The following is an 18983-nucleotide window of genomic DNA, read 5'->3' as shown; positions in this document are numbered from 1 at the left end:
GGCAAATACAAGGCAACATTATTCAAAATGCATACATAGTAAGAAAATTATTTTTTATTGGATTAGAGATACTGAATTGTCAGAATTGATCATTTTATGCGCACACACACAAAATAAACAATTTTATATTAAATCTAAATTATTGCAAATACATTTTTAGAAAATAGTACATCGTGTTAAATGTAACATTTGCAAAATCATTCAAGTTATCTTTGGTATTTCATTTTTTCCAAAAATGAAAGAAGTTTCAGCAACAGATCCATTTTATAAAAATGCGTAAAATGTCATTAGTTTAATCAAACAAGAATACAAACTATCATAAATATTAATGAAATCCAGAAAGGATTTTATTTACATCCAAAAAGGTTACATCCAGTTTTTCAGACCACTGTCCGAGAGGAGGGGGTGATTCAGGTTTGCCTTTCCTAACTTAGAGACCGAGGCCTATTCAGTAATCATACCACTGTGCCAGATGACAGCAGCTTCCCAAGCTCCCTGCACTAACCTATACACTATTACTGTGTTTGCGATGATCCATCAACTCATCATTGGAACAACAAAATATATTGCAATAAATATTATAGTAATTCAGAAAATCTGTGCAATAAAGGTTTAGAACCTCACCATCATAAAACTATATGAGCAATACATGTTACTTTCAATAAACATTGAACATATGTGTATGTAGATACATATTCTATATTATAGATACATATATCTTACATGTATCTAATATATATATTATAGTACAATATATAGCAGATATTATACGTATAATATGTACATACATAATATATATCTCTACACATTATGCATAACATACGCATCTCTATACATTATCTAAAATAGACATATATTAGATACATTTAGCGTGTGTATGTTTATCTTTGTTTATTGAAAGTAACACACACATATATATATAAAACCTCTAATTATTTGCCTAATATTGATTGAACAGTTCTTGCATTTCATTATCCAATATTTTACATTGCAATGGAAAGACGAGGAACATTGTTGATTATTTGTCCTTTAGTTGCATCCAATTGGTTGTACTCTTCAATTAGTGATGTCAAAGAATCAGTTGCTTCTGTAAAACAGCTTTGTTCCATCCCATCCACATGAAGATAATGATGAATGTGAGCCTGAAGTGACAAAATTAACATGGATCATTACTGAAATAATCTTGTGATTCATAGCAACATCTTAATATGGGAAGTGCAATAATGCAAATATGTAGAAAGTTGATTATGTCAAGATTTTTAAGCAATTTTTTTGTTCACTATCAATGGATTAAAAGCTAGCCACAGACCCTCAAGAAAGAACGTGATCCAAGCTTTCTTTCGACATACTTTTATCCATATGCCAACATTCATGCTAATTTCCAGTGCATACTGTTTGTAAACAGGTACTATGCCAAGCAGTTAATTACCTGGCACGGAAACAGGGGCTGATTAGGGATAGTCAGCATGGTTTTGTATGTAGAGATTGTGTTTTACAAATCTGATTTAGTTTTATGAAGAAGTAACCAAAAAGACTGATGAGGGCAAAGCCATAGATGTCTACTTGGAATTCAGCAAGGCATTTGAGAAGGTTTTGCATGGTTGGCTGCTGTGGTAGGTTAGATCACAAGGAATCCAAGGAGAACTAGCCGCCTGGATAGAGAATTGGCTTCCTGGAAGGAAGGAGAGAGTGAGGATGGAAGGTTGTTTTTCAGCCTGGAGCCCTTTGACTAGTGGTGTGCCTCAGGGATAGGTGCTGGAACAATTGCTGTTTGAGGTTTATATCATTGATTTTGATGAAATGTACAAGGCATGATTGATACGTTTGCAGATGACACTACAGTGGGTGGTATTGTAGATAGCGAAGATGACTACCCAAAATGACAGCAGGGTAATGATCAGCTGGGCAAGTGAGCTGAGGAATAATTCATGGAGTTTAATGCAGATAAGTGTAAGATATTGCATATTGGGAAGTCAAACCAGGGCAGGACATTCACACAAATGTCAGGGCCCTAGGGAGCATTGTAGAGTAGAGGGATGTAGGAGTGCAAGTACATAGTTCCCGGAAAGTGGCATCACAGGACGATAAGGTGGTCAAGGTACACTGGGCTTCATCAGTCAGTGTATTGACTATAGAAAGAGGAATGGTAGACACAAAAAGCTGGAGTAACTCAGCAGGTCAGGCAGCATCTTTGGAGAGAAGGAATAGGTGACATTTCGGGTCAAGACCCTTCTTCAGACTGATGTCAGGGGAGGGGGTGGGACAAAGATAGGATGTAGTTAGAGCAGGAAGATTAGTGGGAGAACTGGGAAGGGGAGGGGATAGAGAGGGAAAGCTGGGACTATCTGAAGTTAGAGAAGTTAATGTTCATACCACTGGGGTGTAAACTACCCATGCGAAATATGAGGTGCTGTTCCTCCAATTTGCACTGGGCCTCACTCTGACAGTGGTGGAGGCCCAGGACAGAAAGGTCAGATTGGGAATGGGAGGGGGAGTTGAAATGCTGAGCCACCGGGAGAACAGGTTGGCTAAGACAGACTGAGCGGAGGTGTTGAGCGAAAGGATCGCCGAGCCTGCGCTTGGTTTCGCCGATGTAGAGAAGTTGACATCTGGAACAGCGTGACATGTTACAGCGTATGTTACAGTTGTACAAGTCATTGGTGTGTCCACATTGGGGGTGTTGTGTTCAGTTTTAGTCACCCTGCTATAGGATGTTGATAAGCTGGAAAGAGGGGAGCAAACATTTACGAGGATGTTGCCAGGACGTACGGGCCTGAACTACATGGAGAGCTTGGCCAGGCTAAGACTTTATTCCTCGGAGGGCAGGAGGCCGAGGGGTGATCTTACAGAGGTGCATAAATTCATGAGGAGGAGATATAGGGTGAATGAATAGTATTTTATCCAGAGTCAAGGAATCTAGAACCAGAGGACGTGTGTATAAGGTGAGAGGGGCAGGATTTTATAGGAATCTGTGGGGCAGTTTTTTTTTTCTTCACATGAGCTGCCAGAGGAGGTAGTTGAGGCAGGTACTATAACAACATTTAAAAGACATTTGGGCAGGTACATGGTTGGAATTATGGTGAGTTAGAAATTTACTGACATTACAATGAAAGCTATGAATTCAAATTAGGAGCTTCAGGAAACTATCAATTAAATTGCAACAACAGAAAGGCAAATGAAATTCAAAGCCGGTCAACGCGATGTTTTAAACCTTGAAAAAAAGAACATAATTTTACTTTGCAGATTCATCCCTCTAAAGATCAGAATGATGGCACTTCAACACATAAATAGCCAGACCATACCATTCTTTTTTTGGTATTTCAATATTTCTACCATTCAGACTGCTGTTAAACCACCAACACACTGCAAAAGCAAATTATTTAGGATTTACCTTTTTCTTGTAAAGTTTTACAAAGCGATCCTTGAGGTCTGTGAAGGTAGATTTAACACAAGTATTGTTGGCCAGCGCCAACAAAGAATGTGTGTGACCCACAGGAGGTATTGAGCAGAGGCTTGTTTTCCAGCCTTCTTGATTCCATGAAACAAACTGCAGGGAAGACTTCAATCTGGAAGGACATTTTGATCTTTTATTATTCAACTTGGATATGAATTATAGCCACAGTATAACAATTGCAACTACAATATTAAAAATTGCTGCTGTGGACATGGTTATGTAGAAAGTAACTACTAAGTAATTATTGCTGCAAAACTGACAGAATGCTAAATACAAAATGCTGAAGTAACTCAGCGGGACAGGCAGCATCTCTAGAGAGAAGGAATGGGCGATGTTTCAGGTCGAGACCCTTCTTCAGACTGTCTGAAGAAGGGTCTTGACCCAAAACATCGCACATTCCTTCTCTCTAGAGATGTTGCCTGTCCGGCTGAGTTACTCCAGCATTTTGTGTCTATCTTCAGTATAAACCAGCATCTGCAGTTCCTTCCTACACAGAATGCTAAACAACTTGATCGGCATTAAACTATGTATACTTGTTGGGGAAAAAAAAAGCATTTTCTTGATTTCTTTTAATAGCTTTCCACTGAACGTCAAATCACTCTCTATCCTAGATTTCTTTATCTAACACATTTCCAATTCTGCTACAAGGTTTTCTACCTGCAAGATTAATGCCGTTTTCCTCTCTCCACTGTCACTGTCTGATTTGCTGGGCATTTCCAACATTCTTGCTTTGGTTTCAGGACTCTGCAAGAGAGTCGTTGAAAGTCCCTTTGTTTTCTCTCTCTCTAACCTTTCCCTAACTGTCCCCACGAATCCACTGATTAGGTTGTTCCACAGTGAAATCACCTTGGCAACCCTGGCTTCACCCATTCATAGATATTCTCTATTGTTTCTGTCCCATCCCCATCTTTTCTGAAATTTATAACTAACTTGCTTTCTCACTTTCCCAGTTCTGATTAAGTATCTTCAACTAAGGAAAAAATATATATGTATAGGTTAGCATATCCACATACCTCTCAATATTTCTTCTAAGATCAGATATCTGAACATTTCCCCGCACCATTAGTGCACAGGCAAGGTACAAGTTACGTTTTGGATCTGCATGCATCAACTGGTGATCCTTACTGAAAGCATCAGTGAACATCTGATCCAATCTGTTTAAACAAATAGACAGGAGGTCAAAGGACAGGTGGGATATTTTTGGGATATGTACATATCAACTGCTCTGCTCTTGTAAAATGCCTTAAAAGTTGGGCATCCAGATAGATTCTGTGTCGATCCCTGATAAGTGCGAGTTGGCGAGGAATGTGTGGGGAGATTCTCGGACCCAGTCCAAAACGATTTGATCAATAATCTTATTACTAAGGTCTGATGTTCCTACCTGCTTTGAAAGGACATCAATGATACCAGTGCCAAAGAGGAGTAAGGTGACATGCCTCAATGACTACTGACCAGTAACACTAACGTCCATTGTGCAGATTGAGAAGTTTTGGTATGCCAACAAATACTCTATTGAACTTCCATGTATGATGGAGAACATACGGACTGGTTGCATCACGGCTTAGTTCAGCAACTCAAACACTCAGGAATGATGGAGACTACAGAGAATGGTAGACATTGCCTGGTCCATCACAGGTACTAACTTCCCTACTATTGAAGCTATCCCAACTATAGGAGGCACTGCCTCAAAAAGGCAGCCAATATCACAAAGACTCACACCACTCAGAACACATTCTCATTTTGTTACTATCATCATGAAGGTGGCATAGGAACCTGAAAACCGTGATGAACAGGTCCAAGAATAACTTTTTCCCAGCAACCATAAGGGTCTTGAACATTGTACAAGACAAACCTCAGCAACTAGAATCCTCTATAGACTGTCTTTAATTGCACTACAGATATTGGTTTTGTACTATTATGGTTATTAATTGATAGTTATTATTATATATTTAACTGAGTGTTATTGTATTTACAGGCACCTTTTAATGGTCATTTAAAAATAAAAAAAGATTGATGCACTTTACATTAACTTCATGACAACCAACATTTTTTGCAGACATCATATGTTCCTTAAAATGCTAACTTTCTAAATGTTAAAGTTCTAACATTCTAACATGAATGTCAGATGCTAAAGCTCGAACATTCTAACATGTTAAATGCTAAAATTCTAACATGTTAAAGTTAACAATGTTAACTTTCTTGGTGAAACTCCCACCTCCTTGTAGGGATGTTTACATCAGCCAAGGTGTATAACGGAGTTTGGCTCGAAACAAGGTAATGAAGCCGTGGAAAGGGAACCAAGTTCATGGTGATCTCGTTAAGATCCATGTTGAGGGACCCTTCGAATCTGGAAGAACTGAAGAACAGGAATTAAACTAGTAAAATAAAAAATCTATGCAAATTAGTAATATAATTTGAACATATAGAGAGCAATTATGCTGTGACTGTATCTACTGTTCATGTTATGTTCTGCAACATCAGTAATAAAATAACCTTTCCTGGTCTTATTGCATAAAATATTGACAATCTATCAAAAAATGAATATTAGTGTACAGTTACAGATTTTTAAAGTAAATAAACTTGTATTTTATGACCTGGAATTTTTAATACATGGATTTTGCTATGATTGCATAGCAAAGACTTCTGATAATTCCTCAATCTGAAGCATTAACTGGCTGCTGGCTGACATGCTGAGTATTTCAAGCATTTTCTGTTTTTGCTTCAATGTATCATGATGTTCACTTCAGGTCCAACCTATTCAACAAAATTTAATAAAGCCTGACTTACAAATTCAGTGAATATTTAGATTCAAGAATCGTTGTTCCCCGTCTTATTACCCAGAAGCTATGGCATCTACCATTGTCAGATAAAATCTGAAATTATAATTTCAATATCGTGATATTATGACTTGAATAACATGGCATCACTGCTCTCATTGTGCAGGGTGCAGAATTTACAGCACAAATGTCATCCATTTTGTCCAGCTTCATCTTCAACAAAAATAGCTTCTCCAATCACACATTTCAGTTCAATCCTCTTTTTTTAATGCTGAGTAGTTTCAAATAAAGGAACATGCTATTCCTGTTTACCCTGATTGTTAGTCTCCTCACATACTCTTGTTTAATTAATTTCCCTTCTACATTACACGATGTGGCATAGTAATTGTGTTATCTGCTGTTAACAGTGTTAAACCAACACTCACCCTAATGTGTAAGAAGGAACTGCAGATGCTGGTTTAAACTGAAGATAGACACAAAAAGTTGGAGTAACTCCGCGGGACTGAAGGGTCTCGACCCGAAACGTCACCCATTCCTTCTCTCCAGAGATGCTGCCTGTCCCACTGAGTTACTCCAGCTTTGTGTGACTATCACCCTAATGTTTGTTAAATTCCATAAACAACAAAATCGTCCATTTAGAAGTTCATTGAACAGCATTGTCGCGTTTCCTTGAGTCAGCTTCAGTAAGTATTACTCGATTGCAAGATCTATGCAGCTGTGACCTTGACAACCCTTAAATACAAGTAACAATCCTTAAGCAGCTGCATTCTCCAGTAGTTGAAATAAAATATGCTTCTTGAAAGACATGCAAGAATACAACTGGATGTTACAGGAACCCAGATTTTGCAGAAGCTGCAATTCTAGAAAATACTAATATCTAGGAAAAAACAGTGCTGAAGGAACTCAGCGGGTCAGGTAGCATTTGTGGACAGATGACATTTTGCCTCAGGATTAATCTTCAGACTGATGAACTAGGGTGAAGAAAGCTTGAAAGAGAGGTGGGAGATCAGCTTACAGTGGGGAAAGGAGCAGGGTGAAATGTGTGCACACCGGGATAGGCGACAGCAGAAGGGAAATGGGAAAGAAGAGGGGTTGGGGGTAATTATTTGAAATTGGAAAATTCAATGTTCATACCGTTGGGTTGTAAACTACCCAAATGGAATACAAGGTGCTGTTCTTTCATTTTGCTTGTGGCCTCACTCTGGCACTGGAGGAGGCCAAGGACAGAAAGGTCAATATGGGAATGGGAAGTGGGATCAAGAAGATTACTAATTAGGATCCCCCGATGGCCTTGTCTAGTCTGTCTTGTCCTGTGGCAGACTGGACAGTCAGGCATGGGAGAGATGATAAATCCATTAATAATACAAGCACTTGAAAAGTCTTAAGTTCATGGAAAAATCCTCTGTTCCCTTTAATGACCAAAACTTGCAAGACGACAGCATTGACCCAAACTTAAAATTATGGAAGATTGTGCAGGAAAAGACCAGCTAGTTAAATTTAATAAGATCAGGGCTAATTCAATAGTAACTTCAACTTTATGATCCTGTCTAACCTCAGTACCTTTCACCTTCCTGGTTATCAAGTATCTACCACAACATCCTTCACAGAAATGAGTTTCAAAGAATGGCAACTCAAATATTTTTTTCTTAAAAAATCACATCACTGCCTTAGATTGGCAAAACATCTATGATATTGCATTTAATTCCTCCAGTAATAAATATTTGCATTCTATTAATTATTATCAAGGTTTCAAGGTCAGTTTATTGTCACATGTCAAACTAACTGTTCACCTTCATACTCATTGTGTGCAAATCATTGTCTCCAAATGATTGCATCTCAGAGCTCTGTAATCTCTCAATATTTAATTTTGTAATCAGTTTTTTCTTACTAAAATGAACGATTTCACATTTTTTCCACATTGTACTCCATTTGCCAGATTTTTGTTGGTCACTTAACCCTGTTTATATCCTTTTGTGGTTTCCTCATGTCCTCTTCACAATTTGCTATTTCACCTACCTTTGTGTCATGAGCTAATTTGGCTAACATTCCTCTTGATTCTTCATCCAAATCACCTACATAAATTACAAAGAACCTGAGGCTCAGCATCAATGACTGTGGCACACCAATGGTTACATCTGGCCAAGCAGAAAACGATCCATTTATGCTTACTTTTTGCTGTGAGCTAACCAATCTTCTAATCCTCAAACTTATCTTGTCACCAGGAACTTTTTATTTTCTGCAATGACCTTTGGCGTGGCATTTTCATTACATGAATGCCTTCTGGAGATAAAGGTATAGTACATCCACTGGTTCCCTTTTTATCGATAGTAATAAATCAATTGATCACTCACCTGGTCAAATTCAGTAGCAGGTTGGCAACAATATTGTTCATTGCATCAAATGGCTTTTCCTGTCTTTTGACTTCACTCTGGCTGGAGATCAGTGTACTCCGCAGTTTTATTGTGGAAGCCATTTTACCAGCACAGGCCATCCGATTGATTTTGTTGATTATGTCAACTAAGGACTGGATTTAGAAAAGAAAACATCAGTTTAATTTAGAGATACAGCACAGAAACAGGCCCTTTCGCCCACCGAGTCCGCACCGACCAGCGATCCCCGCACACTAACACTATCCTACATACACTATGGACAATTTCCAATTTTACCAAGCCAATTAGCATATAAACCTGTACGTCTGTGGAATATGGGGTGAAACGGAGCTCCTGGAGAAAACCCATGCAGGTTACGGGAAGAACGTACAAACTCTGTACAAACAGCACCTGTAGTGAGGATCGAACTGGAGTCCCTGGCGCTGTAAGGCAGCAACTCTACCGCTGCGCCACCATGCTGCACCACCATGCTGCACCATCGGACATCTGCTATTTAAAATTTGGCATAGGCAAAAATTAAACACATAAATGCCTGATAACTCCTGATGCTTATGGAGCAAAGGGATGGATGCAGCAACCAAGAAATCCTGAAATACTGCAGCTTGGCAGTTCTGCTGGATTCAACAACTGGTATCCATGCAACAAAAAAAAAGCTAATATTTGGGGGACACCAGCAAAATTCTGAGGCCAAAAGGAATATGTATACTGGTAGGTCACAGTGAAGTAGTGGAAGGAAGGTGGGAGGAGAATGAAGAGGCAGCTGGTCATTACGAAAACTTAGACAAGATCATAGAATTATCATTCTTTCCTATCTGGACCTTTTTACTACCAACTGCCAATGTGATATTGATTTGAGTTTTCTTCTCCCCTCATGTACTCCAATTTCACCCTGTCTGAATGCACAGTCCACTGCTCACTTAACAAATATCCCAATATTATTATTAAACCCGCTGACAAGGGAGGTACCGTTGCAGGGTCTTCCTCCAGTGGAGACCTAACCACTCTACTTTCACTCTACTAACACTCTTCTCTGCCTGGCAGAATTTGAAAGTCGCCAAAACACCGACCCATGTTCTCCAGAGAGGGACGCAGGTCAGCTGGGGAGTGTTCAGATTAGTATTTCAGCACCACCTGACCTACGCTCAGCGCAGTTAGCTTCTGGTCACAAGCCTTCTCACTTCCCTTCAGCTGCATGGTTTTTCAAACCCAGTGATTTCCAACCCAATGCAATTGGACCTCACTCAACAAGACAAAAGAATTGAGGCGTAAACCTCATCAAACTAAACGTAGATGCTTGGTCTCCTTGCCGCAAATTTCTCACTCCTTTCATGCTAAACTCAGCAGCCATGGGTCAGTTGTGCAAGCCGCTAGGCTTATTATTACTAAAGATTTTGTATCATTGGCCTTTTAAGATGTTAAGGTGAAATATACATCCTGACAAATCACTGACCTGATTTTCAATTGGTAAAACACAATCAGCATGCTCGGTCAGCTCCTTCATGGCGAGAACACTATTATATGGAGAGGTTATAACGTCGTCCTCAGCAGAAGGGTAGACAGCAGTAACAAATCGATAAACTTCTGGGAATTCATCCTCCAAGAGGCTCAGCACATAGGTACCCAAACCAGAACCAGTCCCTGCAAAACAATTTAGGATAAAAATAGCTGTAATACAATTCTTGTTAAAACTTATTTCTCACTTTAGATTACAAGTCAAATTGCTCAAAACAAATTATTGAAGCTTCAGTTTATAGATATTAAAAAGGAGCAGATGTCAGAAATCTTAAATTGCAGAAAACTTGTTTTCTTTAGCATGCTCAGGTTAAAGATACAGGCAACCCTGCATTTAGTCTGCAAGGATAATAGAAATTCGCCCTTTACAGAGTTCACAAATTGCTGCCTGAAAATTTGAGGTACATAATTGCAAATTGCTAACACTGAATTATGTGAAAAAAAGCAAAGGAATAAAAAAAACAACACATTAATGGACACAAGTGCAGATTGTGCAGATTATCCTGACAGGTACCATCTGCGTGGATTTGTACATTCTCTCCGACTGGCTTACTCCAGTTTCCTCCCACATCCCAAAGATTATGGGTTTGAAGGTTAATTGACTTCTGTAAATTCCTCTTAGTTTGTAGGGAGTGGTCGATGGGATAACACAGTGTGAACAGGTGATCAATGGACTCAAAAGGACGAAGAACCTGATTTCATGCTGTATCTCTAAAGTAATCTGAAGTAAAAATATGTTTTGGACAGACTTTTCCAAGATGCTGCCTGGCCTGCTGAGTATTTCCAGCAATTTCTGCTTTTATTTCAAATTTCCAGCGCTTATAGTTTTATTGATTTTCAAAAATAAAAGGCACGGCATTGTAAAGATGTATGACTCACCTCCACCCATTGAATGAATTAAAAAGAAACATTGCAAAGAATCACAGTGTTCAGCTGTTTTTCGGAGTGTGTTGAGAATTTGATCCCGATACTGATTACCATACTGTTTGTACCCCACTGCCCTGTGTAGGAAAAACTGATTTTTAAGAAATATAACGAATTGACAGAATTATTCTGATTGAGAATGATCAGCCATGATCACATTGAATGGCAGTGCTGGCTCGAAGGGCCGAATGGCCTACTCCTGCACCTATTGTCTATTCACAACAACTATAAGCTATGACATATTATTTTGTAATTGTTGGAGAGGTGTGTGAAGAATAGGTCCTAGGGTTGGGGCTTTCAATTTTTAACCATTTTAAAAATATTTTTAATATTAACTGAGTTTGGCTTATTGTAAAAGTTCTAGAAGGGGTGGAATTTTTTAGAGTTTGTCGCGGAAAGTTTTTTTAAACCAGAGTATAGATAGTCCTAGTAGAGAAAGGATAGTAGTCGATGTAATCTTAGGGAATGTAGCTGGGCAAGTTGTTGAACTGTCTACATGTGAGCCTTTGGAGGTAGAAAAATTGAATCCATGTATCAAGATTGTTATGGAAACAAATATAGTAAATATAATTTCAAACAAAACCAGGCGAAAATAACAAACTTAGAGAATTACATTTAACAAAGTAATTCAACAACATAAACATTCTAACTCCAAAGATTTAGCAAGTGGAAAATATGCTTAAAAATATTACAAGTACACACCAATAGGTAGGAGAGGCTCAGCTAGCAGTACTACTGTCTTGCAACTCCAGCAACTTAGATCCAATCCTAACCTCCAATGATTTTTATGTGGAAATTGTACTTTCTCCCTGTAATCCCATGGGTTTATTTCTGGTAATCCAGTTTTCTTCACATCCTAAAGGTGTGTCAATTGGTAGGTTAATTTGTTTCCTGATAAATTGCCACCACTGCAGGCGAGTGGTAGAACATGAAGAAAGCTGATAGACATGTGGGGAGATTAAAATGAGGTTAGTTTAGGATTTGTATAAATGGATGATAATGCTCAGCATGGAAATGGCCTGTTGCGATGTGGCGTGACTCTATGATTCAATGACAATAACCTAATAAAATCCACTTAGATGTTCGGCCAGCTAAGTTATGGAATGGAAGGAAGAACTTTCATGAGTCCAACAAGCCCTTTTACACTAGTCACATGTTCCCTTACCAATTGTTACCGGAACCAGATACGTCTGATATAAGCTGTTTACTGTCAAAAACATCTCTCAACGGACCCTGAAGTAATTCATTAACGACACCTTCTTCCATATCAATGAGTACTGCCTAGAAGGCAAAGAATATTGTCAGGGAATTCCAATTACATGCAGTGATTCAATCAGATTTAACTAAACAATCATATGAATTAGGAGCAGCAATTGGCCACTCAGCCCCTCAAGCCTTCTCCTTTTCTCTTCAGATATCTACATCTGCCTTAAAAAATATTCCCAAATTCTGTTTCATAGCTCTGACAAAGGGAGCTCAAAAAAATGTCACCTCATCTGTCCACAATCAGCAATCCCTGCTTTAAAACAGTCACCTGAAATTCCAGAGATTTTCTGACAAGAGGAAACAAGATGGATGTGAAGAATTTGTTCAGATACCTGGACAACCATGCACAAGAACAGGTCAAGGGGTAGGAATCCTAATGAGTGACTCCACTCCTAACCCCCCAAAGGCTGTCCGCCAACCACCAGGTTCAAGCAATTGAGGTGGAATACTCTCCTCTTGTCTGGATGTACACAGCTTCAGTAACACTCAAGAAGCTCAACACCAGACAGGAGATAGCAGCTCACTTGATAGGTACCCCATCCACAATCATTCGCTCACTCACACCTCCACTGATGCACAGAAATCTAGAAGCAATCTGCACCATTTGCATTGCACAACTTACCAAGCAAGACTCATTGATCGCACCTTCCAAACCCATAACATATACCAGTTAGAAGGACAAGGGCACCAATAGCATGGGAACACCACCACCTGGAAGTTGCCCTCCAAACCACACTACAACCTGACATGGAAGTATATTGCCATTCCTTCACCATAAGATAGTCAAAATCCTGCAACTCCCTCCTTAATGGTACTCTGGGTAACCAACACGTCAAGGACGGCAGGAGTTCAAAAGCAGCTCATCACCACCTTCACAAGGGCAACGTGGGATGGGGAATTAAATGCTGGCTCAGCCCGATCCCTTGAATGATTAAAAACTAGGACGCTGTGCAACTCAATGGCCTGAAAAGTTGAAATTACATGACACTGCACTTTGAGAAAGCAATAAGATAAAGATTAAGATGCAAAACTTTGCCAATGCTACATAGGACATTTAACATCTTCTTTCTCATGAAGCATTCTGGCATAAATTTATTACAATTATCACATTACTGCTAATTTAAATCACTATAATTATACTTTAAAATTAATGTAATGTTACCCGAGCTTTGAGTGTTCGAATTAGTCCTTTGGGAAGATTTATACCATCTCCATCACTGTATCTGAAAAATAATTGGTCCATAAAATGGGATAATGATTTTTCTTCAAAGGAGGAAGTAGCAAAGCTGCAGATGCATGCCTTTCTGCTATCTGAAAATTAATTTCCTATTACATATAATTTAAAGTGTATTAAAAGTATTGTTCAGTTTGTTCTCTCATTAAGTCAACAAAATTTTCAGAATTTATGATTAAGAGCCCGTTTGCAAAATCATATTGCTTACCTTGTGTCCACATTTCTAAAAAAATTGCTGAGAGACTCATCATAGATGCCTTTCTAAATTAAAAACAGAAATAAAATATTTCATAATGTGTCTGACTGTAAAATCTAACTCATCCACTATAAAATCCAATGAACACTTTCTTCTATGTAATAAAAATGGAAAATTAGCACTAATTGATAAACTGAAATTTGCACTGAAGTAGAGGCAGCAAAGTCAGGAAGAATCTGAACACCTATTTTGCCAAAGACTCTGAAAAAGGAGCTGGAAAATAAAAACAATCATACATTAACAAAAGGCAAACGTGGCTGCTGTATAATTTTAATGGTATTCGCTGAAGAGCTGTTCATTTTATACACTTCTGACCTCACATCACTTAAAGCCAATTTCAAACATTGAAATATGCACATTACAATCCTGAAAGTGTAGGAAAGAACTGCAGATGCTGGTTTAAATCAAAGGTAGACACAAAATGAGAAGAGTCTCGACCCGAAACGTCATCCATTGAGCCTGAAGGAGGATCTCGACCCGAAACATCACCCATTCCTTCTCTCCAGAGATGCTGCCTGTCCCGCTGAGTTACTCCAGCATTTTGTGTCCACCTACAATCCTGAAAGTATTCTGTATTAGCCATTTTAAAATATAACTACATATAATTAAACACTTGCACAGCAAAATGGTCTCCTAATTTGAGGAAGGACATTATTGCTATTGAGGGAGTGCAGGGTAGGTTCACCAAGTTAATTCCCGGAATGGTGGGACTGACATATGATGAAAGAATGGGTCGACTGGGGTTGCATTCACTGGAATTTAGAAGGATGAGAGGGGATCTTATAGAAACATATAAAATTCTTAAAGGACTGGACAGGCTAGATGCAGGAAAAATGTTCCCGATGTTGGGGGAGTCCAGAACCAGGGGTCACAGTTTAAGAATACGGGGTAGGCCATTTAGGACTGTGATGAGGAAAAACATCTTCACTCAGAGAGTTGTGAATCTGTGGAATTTTCTGCCACAGAAGGCAGTGGAAGCCAATTCACTGGACGTTTAATAGAGAGTTAGATTTAGCTCTGCGGGCTAAAGGAATCAGGGGATATGGGGAAAAAGCAGGAACAGGGTACTGATTTCAGCCATAATCATATTGAATGGCTCGAAGGGCCGAATGGCCTACTCCTGCACCTATTTTTCCAATGTTTCTAAAATCACATTTCGTTACTCATTCCAGCAATATAGATTAATATTTAAATACAATTTGGAAACAGAATGTCATTTGCATACAATAAATGCAGCTGGATATGTAACACCATGAAGAAGGGTCTCGATCCAAAACATTATTCATTCCTTCTTTCCAGAGATACCGCCTGTCCCGCTGAGTTACTCCAGCATTTTGTGTCGATCTTTGGTTTAAAACCAGCATCTGCAGTTCCTTCCTACACATCATGTCTTTTTCTTCCCCCAATATGAGCTCAGTTATATTGAAACATCTACAACTTAATCAACACAATGCCAAAACAATTCAATAGCAATCAAGTCATGCAATATATAGAAAAAAATATGTCACTGTAAATCATGAAAGTTATCAATACTTTTGATTTTATGACATTTCACATTCTCTATGACAGACTCTCTGACATTACTACACTCCTGTTTCTTAACAAATCCAGGATTGCTCTCCTCTTTCCTTTGTTCCCCATTTCTTTGACTTTGGTATTAACATTGGAAAACCAATAGGTGCAGGTGCTTGATTTGTTTTAAAATTTGATAGATTCTTTAAACTCTGCTTCACTTTTTTTTTAAATAGTCACTCTTCTGAATTCTGTTTTGGAGATATTCCCCAGATTGAATGTATGTAATAAAAAGACAAACTGCTGGAGGAATTCAGTGGGTCAGGAAGCACCTGTGGAGGAAAAAGTCAGTTGACATTTCAGGTCAAGGCACTTCATCTGGATTGAAAGAGTTTAGAAGGGAGATAACTAGTAGAAAGAGGCCAAGTGGGTGGGCAAGAGCTAGCCGGCATCTGCAGTTTCTTGACTCTCCATTAAACAAATGTGATTATTTTCAAACTTAAATTATCCTCTGGCAGTGTATTCTGTTCTCTTTTTATCCACAACATAATTGCTGTCATTAAAGTAAATGTTTATTTTAAAAATAAGACATGGTGCAATATAATTAGCTGTATATATTTTATGCAGGTTAATATTGACATTTAAATACAATTTTAATTAAGAATATATCTGATATCTCAATAGACTGAAATGCGAACCATTTTTTCCATTTAGTTATGTGTTCTCGTTTATTTACCTTGTTAACATTTGCATGTTCCCGTAAGACCAAGTTCCAAAATCGACAACCAATTTGGTTCCCACACTGACCTACTGAAAATAAGAAAGAAAATATGTCTAGAATTTGTCAGCAAATAAAACAGTTTGGAATGGACCAACAGATATATTATCCAAATGCATGCCACTAGTAAAATTGACAATGCATTAGGCCCAAAGTGCACACCATTGTCTGAACAAAACCAGGCAGGCCTCGGTGGGGGAATTGATGGTGTGGGACGTTTCAGTGCCCGGTGCGGCTTGGCCGCTGGACTTAACATCGCCCGGTGTGGCCGCGGGACGTTTCAGTGCCCGGTGCGGCTTGGCCGCTGGACTTAACATCGTCAGCGCTGTTCGGCCGCGGGACGTTTCAGTGCCCGGTGCGGCTCGGCCGTTGGACTTAACATCGCCCGGTGTGGCCGCGGGACGTTTCGGTGCCCGGGGCGGCTCGGCCGGGGGGCCTTCCATCCCCTTGCGGGGGCTGTGCGTGTCGTTTGCCTCGGTAGGGGTCGAGCTGCCTGTCCGTGGGTGCGGGGGGAAGAGAGGGGAAGTTTTGTTGCCTCCATCACAGTGAGGGGGTGTTTGGAGTCACTGTGATGGATGTTTGTGTTGGGGTCGGGTGTCCTGTGTTCTTTTCTTTTTGCTGTATTTTGTGTGACTGCTGAAATTTCGCTCGGTGTTGTGCCGAGTGACAATAAAGTGTTGTTATGTTATGTTATGTAACTCCAGCAGAGGTCTGGGTTGGGCAGTAAGGCAATGTTCCAACCACTGGTTTAAACCCACATAAGACCCTATAGTACAGAAAAAGGCAAGCATAAAAGGCAATGCATTAGAGAAGTGAATGCCATTTTTGTGTTATGCTTGCTCTGATTTAAAAGTATGGTTAGAATATTGAACCATTGCTGAATTTTGACCCCCGAGTATAAAGCAGCAGCAAAACATTTTCTGGTTGTGATGTTTCATGACATAGAGTGATACAGCCTTTATGTAAACAGGCCCATCGGCCCAACTTGCCCACACAGGCCCAGCTACATGTCCCAGCTGCCACAACTACCGCCCCTGGCAGCTTGTTCCATACCCCCACCACACTGTCTAAAAAAGCTACCCCTCAGATTCTGATTAAATCTTTTCCCCTTCACCTTATACCTATGTCCTCGATTCACCTACTCTGGGCAAGAGACTGTGCATCTACCCGATCTATTCCTCTCATGATTCCATACACCTCAATAGGGGAATTGTATGGCAGGTGAGGTCACGATCCCTGACCCGCACTGTTGCCACGCAACGCCTACTGGGGGGCGCGCCGTGTACTGCAGGCAATCACTTACAGTGCAACTCTTTGCTTAGTCTTTTTCTTCTCTTTTATGTTTGGAACGACTTCTGTTGTGGAACAATTCGTCAGTCCTAATGATTGGGTGTCGGAGTTGAATATTGCGGCTGCATTTTGCTGCAGCTCCGCCGCACTCGTCTTCACCCATCAGCGCGTCTCCGGCTCCCTCCTGGCGTCCCGACACATCTTCCCGTTCCTGTACTCCCCCACGCTTGGCACCCCTGCTCCGTGCCTCGCTTCTTGTGGCTCTTTGGCTCCTCGCTGCTCCTGCTGGCCCTCCAGCCCCTTCTCCCCGCACGCCATCTCCGTCAGCCGGGGTCCGCTTCGACTTGACCGGTGCTCAACACCTCGTGGCTGAGGACGCCGAGCAGAGCCGTGGCCTGGTCCTCCGCCTTGGCTCCCAGCTCCTAGCCCAGCTCTCGCTGCTGCTTGACCTCCGCTGCTGATCGGCCTCTCCCCGGTCTTCCTCTTCCTCTTCGAGCTCAACACTCCGCTCCTCCTCCTTTTACACCGCCTCCTCCTCCAAGGCCATCAAGCACGGCTCCCTGGGCCCTGCGCCCTCAGGCCCTGGCAGGTTGCCGAACTCCAGCGCTCACTGCTTCTGCCCCTGCAGACCCTCCAGGGCCCTTGGTGCGGGTTCTTCCCGCTGCTCCTCTCCCAGCTCGCTCAACCCCGTCCTTTCCTCCCCCTCTTCTTCCCTCCTCGCCAGCCAGTCAGTGGCCCTCTGCTTCTCAACCTTTCTCTCCTGCCTCCCTTCCTTGCCATGTTTCCCCTTCTCCCGCCGGCTGGCCAGATGTCTTCCCAGCTGCTTCTTGCTTCTGCAGGCTTGGCAGCCCTTCTCCTGGTTCCTCTTCCTCCGCCGGATCCTCCAGCTTCTTCCTAATTTTTTTACAGCACAAAAATTGGCCATTTTGGCGTTGTTTTTCCCCAAGGTAAAAATGTACCTGTTGCATGTGTTGCTAGTGGATGCTGGAAGCTGCCATGTCCTCCAGGCGGCTTGAGCGACTCCGTGCGTCACGCACTTTGACCTTGCGTGCAACCCCCCTATAAGATCACCACTCATCCTCCAGCGCTGCAATGAACAGAATCCCAGCCTGGACCTCAGACCTCTAACCCTGGCAACATCCTTGTAACAAAAGGGTCGTGGCCCTTCTATCAGTTTTCAGTTTCGGTGTGCCTTCCCCGGTGACAAGAAACTTAAAACTTCCCTGTGTACCGAGGTGCAGTGAACAGCTCTCCTCTGCCCAGGGCAGGGCAAGGCAGACGGAAAACAGATGCACGCCTCCCCGCAGCTTGACACTCTCTCAGCCGGCGGCACTTACCTTGCACCACGACAGACTGGGTCATGCTGAGCTCCGCTCTCCTCCTCCTCCCCGCACACACAGACTCTCCTCTCCTATCACTCCTCTCCTATCCTATCTCCCCTATCCCCCCCTCTTCTATCCCCCACTCTCCTATCCTCTTCCTCTCTACCCGTCTCTCCCCGTCTCTCTGTGTCTGTCTGTCTCTCTCTGTCTCTCTCTCTCTCTCTCTCTCTCTCTTCCCGCCGCCCGTTCAACGGCTTCGCGCGCTGTT

At 41.1% G+C, this 18983-nt stretch overlaps 1 protein-coding gene across 1 annotated transcript; it reads right to left on the bottom strand.

Annotated features, from left to right (window-relative positions):
- Positions 1–933: 933 nt before the first annotated feature.
- Positions 934–18832, bottom strand: tube1 (tubulin, epsilon 1). The gene is made up of 12 exons (XM_078400181.1): positions 18731–18832; positions 16062–16135; positions 13766–13818; positions 13486–13546; positions 12223–12338; positions 11013–11134; positions 10072–10259; positions 8583–8755; positions 5670–5810; positions 4468–4608; positions 3392–3566; positions 934–1142 (listed from the first exon to the last, which is right to left on the bottom strand). The coding sequence occupies exons 1-12, from the start codon at positions 18753–18755 to the stop codon at positions 984–986; spliced, it is 1428 nt and encodes a 475-aa protein (XP_078256307.1). The 5' UTR covers positions 18756–18832; the 3' UTR covers positions 934–983.
- Between the last annotated feature and the right edge of the window lie 151 nt (positions 18833–18983).

The sequence above is a fragment of the Rhinoraja longicauda genome, chromosome 5, assembly GCF_053455715.1.
Source record: "Rhinoraja longicauda isolate Sanriku21f chromosome 5, sRhiLon1.1, whole genome shotgun sequence".
NCBI classification, from domain to species: domain Eukaryota; kingdom Metazoa; phylum Chordata; class Chondrichthyes; order Rajiformes; family Arhynchobatidae; genus Rhinoraja; species Rhinoraja longicauda.
This window is presented reverse-complemented; position numbering and strand designations above follow the sequence as displayed.

Excerpts from the sequence above, each read along its gene's own strand:
- tube1 (XM_078400181.1), bottom strand. The coding sequence starts at position 18,755 with ATGACCCAGTCTGTCGTGGTGCAAG. Across the intron at positions 12,339-13,485 it reads TTCGAACACTCAAAGCTCGG|GCAGTACTCATTGATATGGA; the intron begins GTAACATTACAT and ends TTTGCCTTCTAG. Across the intron at positions 4,609-5,669 it reads GTAAACATCCCTACAAGGAG|ATTGGATCAGATGTTCACTG; the intron begins GTGGGAGTTTCA and ends TTGTTTAAACAG.